Source organism: Octopus bimaculoides, chromosome 20 (genome assembly GCF_001194135.2).
Source record: "Octopus bimaculoides isolate UCB-OBI-ISO-001 chromosome 20, ASM119413v2, whole genome shotgun sequence".
Lineage (NCBI taxonomy): Eukaryota > Metazoa > Mollusca > Cephalopoda > Octopoda > Octopodidae > Octopus > Octopus bimaculoides.
The window spans coordinates 36,546,498-36,547,995 of NC_069000.1; the positions used below are offsets into that span (position 1 = coordinate 36,546,498).

Sequence of the window (1,498 nt, forward strand, 5' to 3'; positions counted from 1 at the left end):
ATAAGACAGAACGTACTCTAGAATAGTCTCTTCCTGAGTAATGGATCAACCCACTACACAGAGGATTCCAAGGTGGCAAACACAAACCAAGACAGGAAAAATTGGACAGTGAAAACAACATTCAAAAGCCGTACGGCCAAACGCAAATCTGAGGTAGAACGCTAGTAGTTCGTCTTGCCTTCACAGCGGCTGGAGTGAAAAGAAAGTTGACCACAGGTCACACGAGAGCAGAGAGGATGGTGGAGGGAGGAAGTGGAACAAGGAGGAAGGGACAGAAGGGTATAGCAGTGAAATAGAGGCCAGGACAGAGGGATAGATAGAAAGATAGGGGAATACAGATAGATAAATATATATATATATATCTGTGTGTGTGTGTATGTGTGTGTGTGTGTATAGGGAGAATTCATGAAAAAACAAATGGATGTATTAGTATAACGCTTGAGAATAGAGAAAGTCTTTAACGTTTCAAGCCTATGCTCTTCAACAGAAAGGAACACAGAACGAAACAAGGAGAGAAAAAAATATGTGTAGTGGTCAGCGATCTATCATGGCGAATGTTCGTGTATATATATGCATACCCACATAAACATGTGTGTGTCTGATTTGTTCTTTATATGCCATAACCAAGTGGTTTGACAAAGAGATATTATTAAAATATCAAGCTTAAAAAAGTACCTATATGAATATGATTGACTAAAATGTGGTGACTCAGCATGGCTGCAATCCAATGACAGCAACTAGTAAAAGAAACAAAGAATAAAACAGTAGTTAAAAAAGAAAGCTATTTCTTGTACAAACCTGATGCCATCACTAAGTTTGCTGATTACTTGTCCTAAAACTGAAAGACTTTTATTGATGGCACAACCTTCCCGGAACCGGTCACCAGAATTTTCAGAACATTTTTCAGATCCAGCCAAATCTATGAAATACTGCAAAATTGAAAAGTAGGTGGGGAAAAAACTCAATATTATCCTGTGTTACAAAATGCATTTTAAATGTTCATCAACTATCGTTACAAGTGAAAGAGACAAGTGTTAATCTACATCAAAAGAGCTCCCTAATGGGCACAAGTTTTACAGTACCACTCTGTAGAAATAAACATCTAACAATGTGTAACAAAATTTAAATTTCTTTTTTGTTTGTCTCTGGTAAGTAAGTGTTATTTCCTATTTGCTCCTATTTAGAAATCAAAAGAATATGATTGCTATTCACTTCAAACTTTGGCTTTTGTGATCTGGACATCAACGTTTTGAAACTAACCTATTTTCCATTACATCTCAGACAGACCCAGTGCTGAGATGCTGAAGAAGAAGTATCGTCATAGCAAATATTCTGCTCAATATCACAGATTTCCTTGACCTTAACTATCCTTAGTAGTTGACGATATGTGCATCTCTGATCATGAGCAGGAGTAGTGGAGGAACATCACAGCCATGTGTTAAGAGGGATTCTTTGCGGTTTGAATAAATGTAACAAAAGCAAAGTTTCAAAGAAATAT

At 36.9% G+C, this 1,498-nt stretch overlaps 1 protein-coding gene across 1 annotated transcript in view; it reads right to left on the reverse strand.

Moving 5' to 3' along the window:
- LOC106873870 (centromere-associated protein E) overlaps positions 1-1,498 on the reverse strand; it is a 53,424-nt gene that overhangs the window by 37,238 nt on the left and 14,688 nt on the right. Inside the window, 1 exon segment of the mRNA XM_052974967.1 lies at positions 799-929. Coding sequence (XP_052830927.1) covers positions 799-929 — 131 coding nt within the window.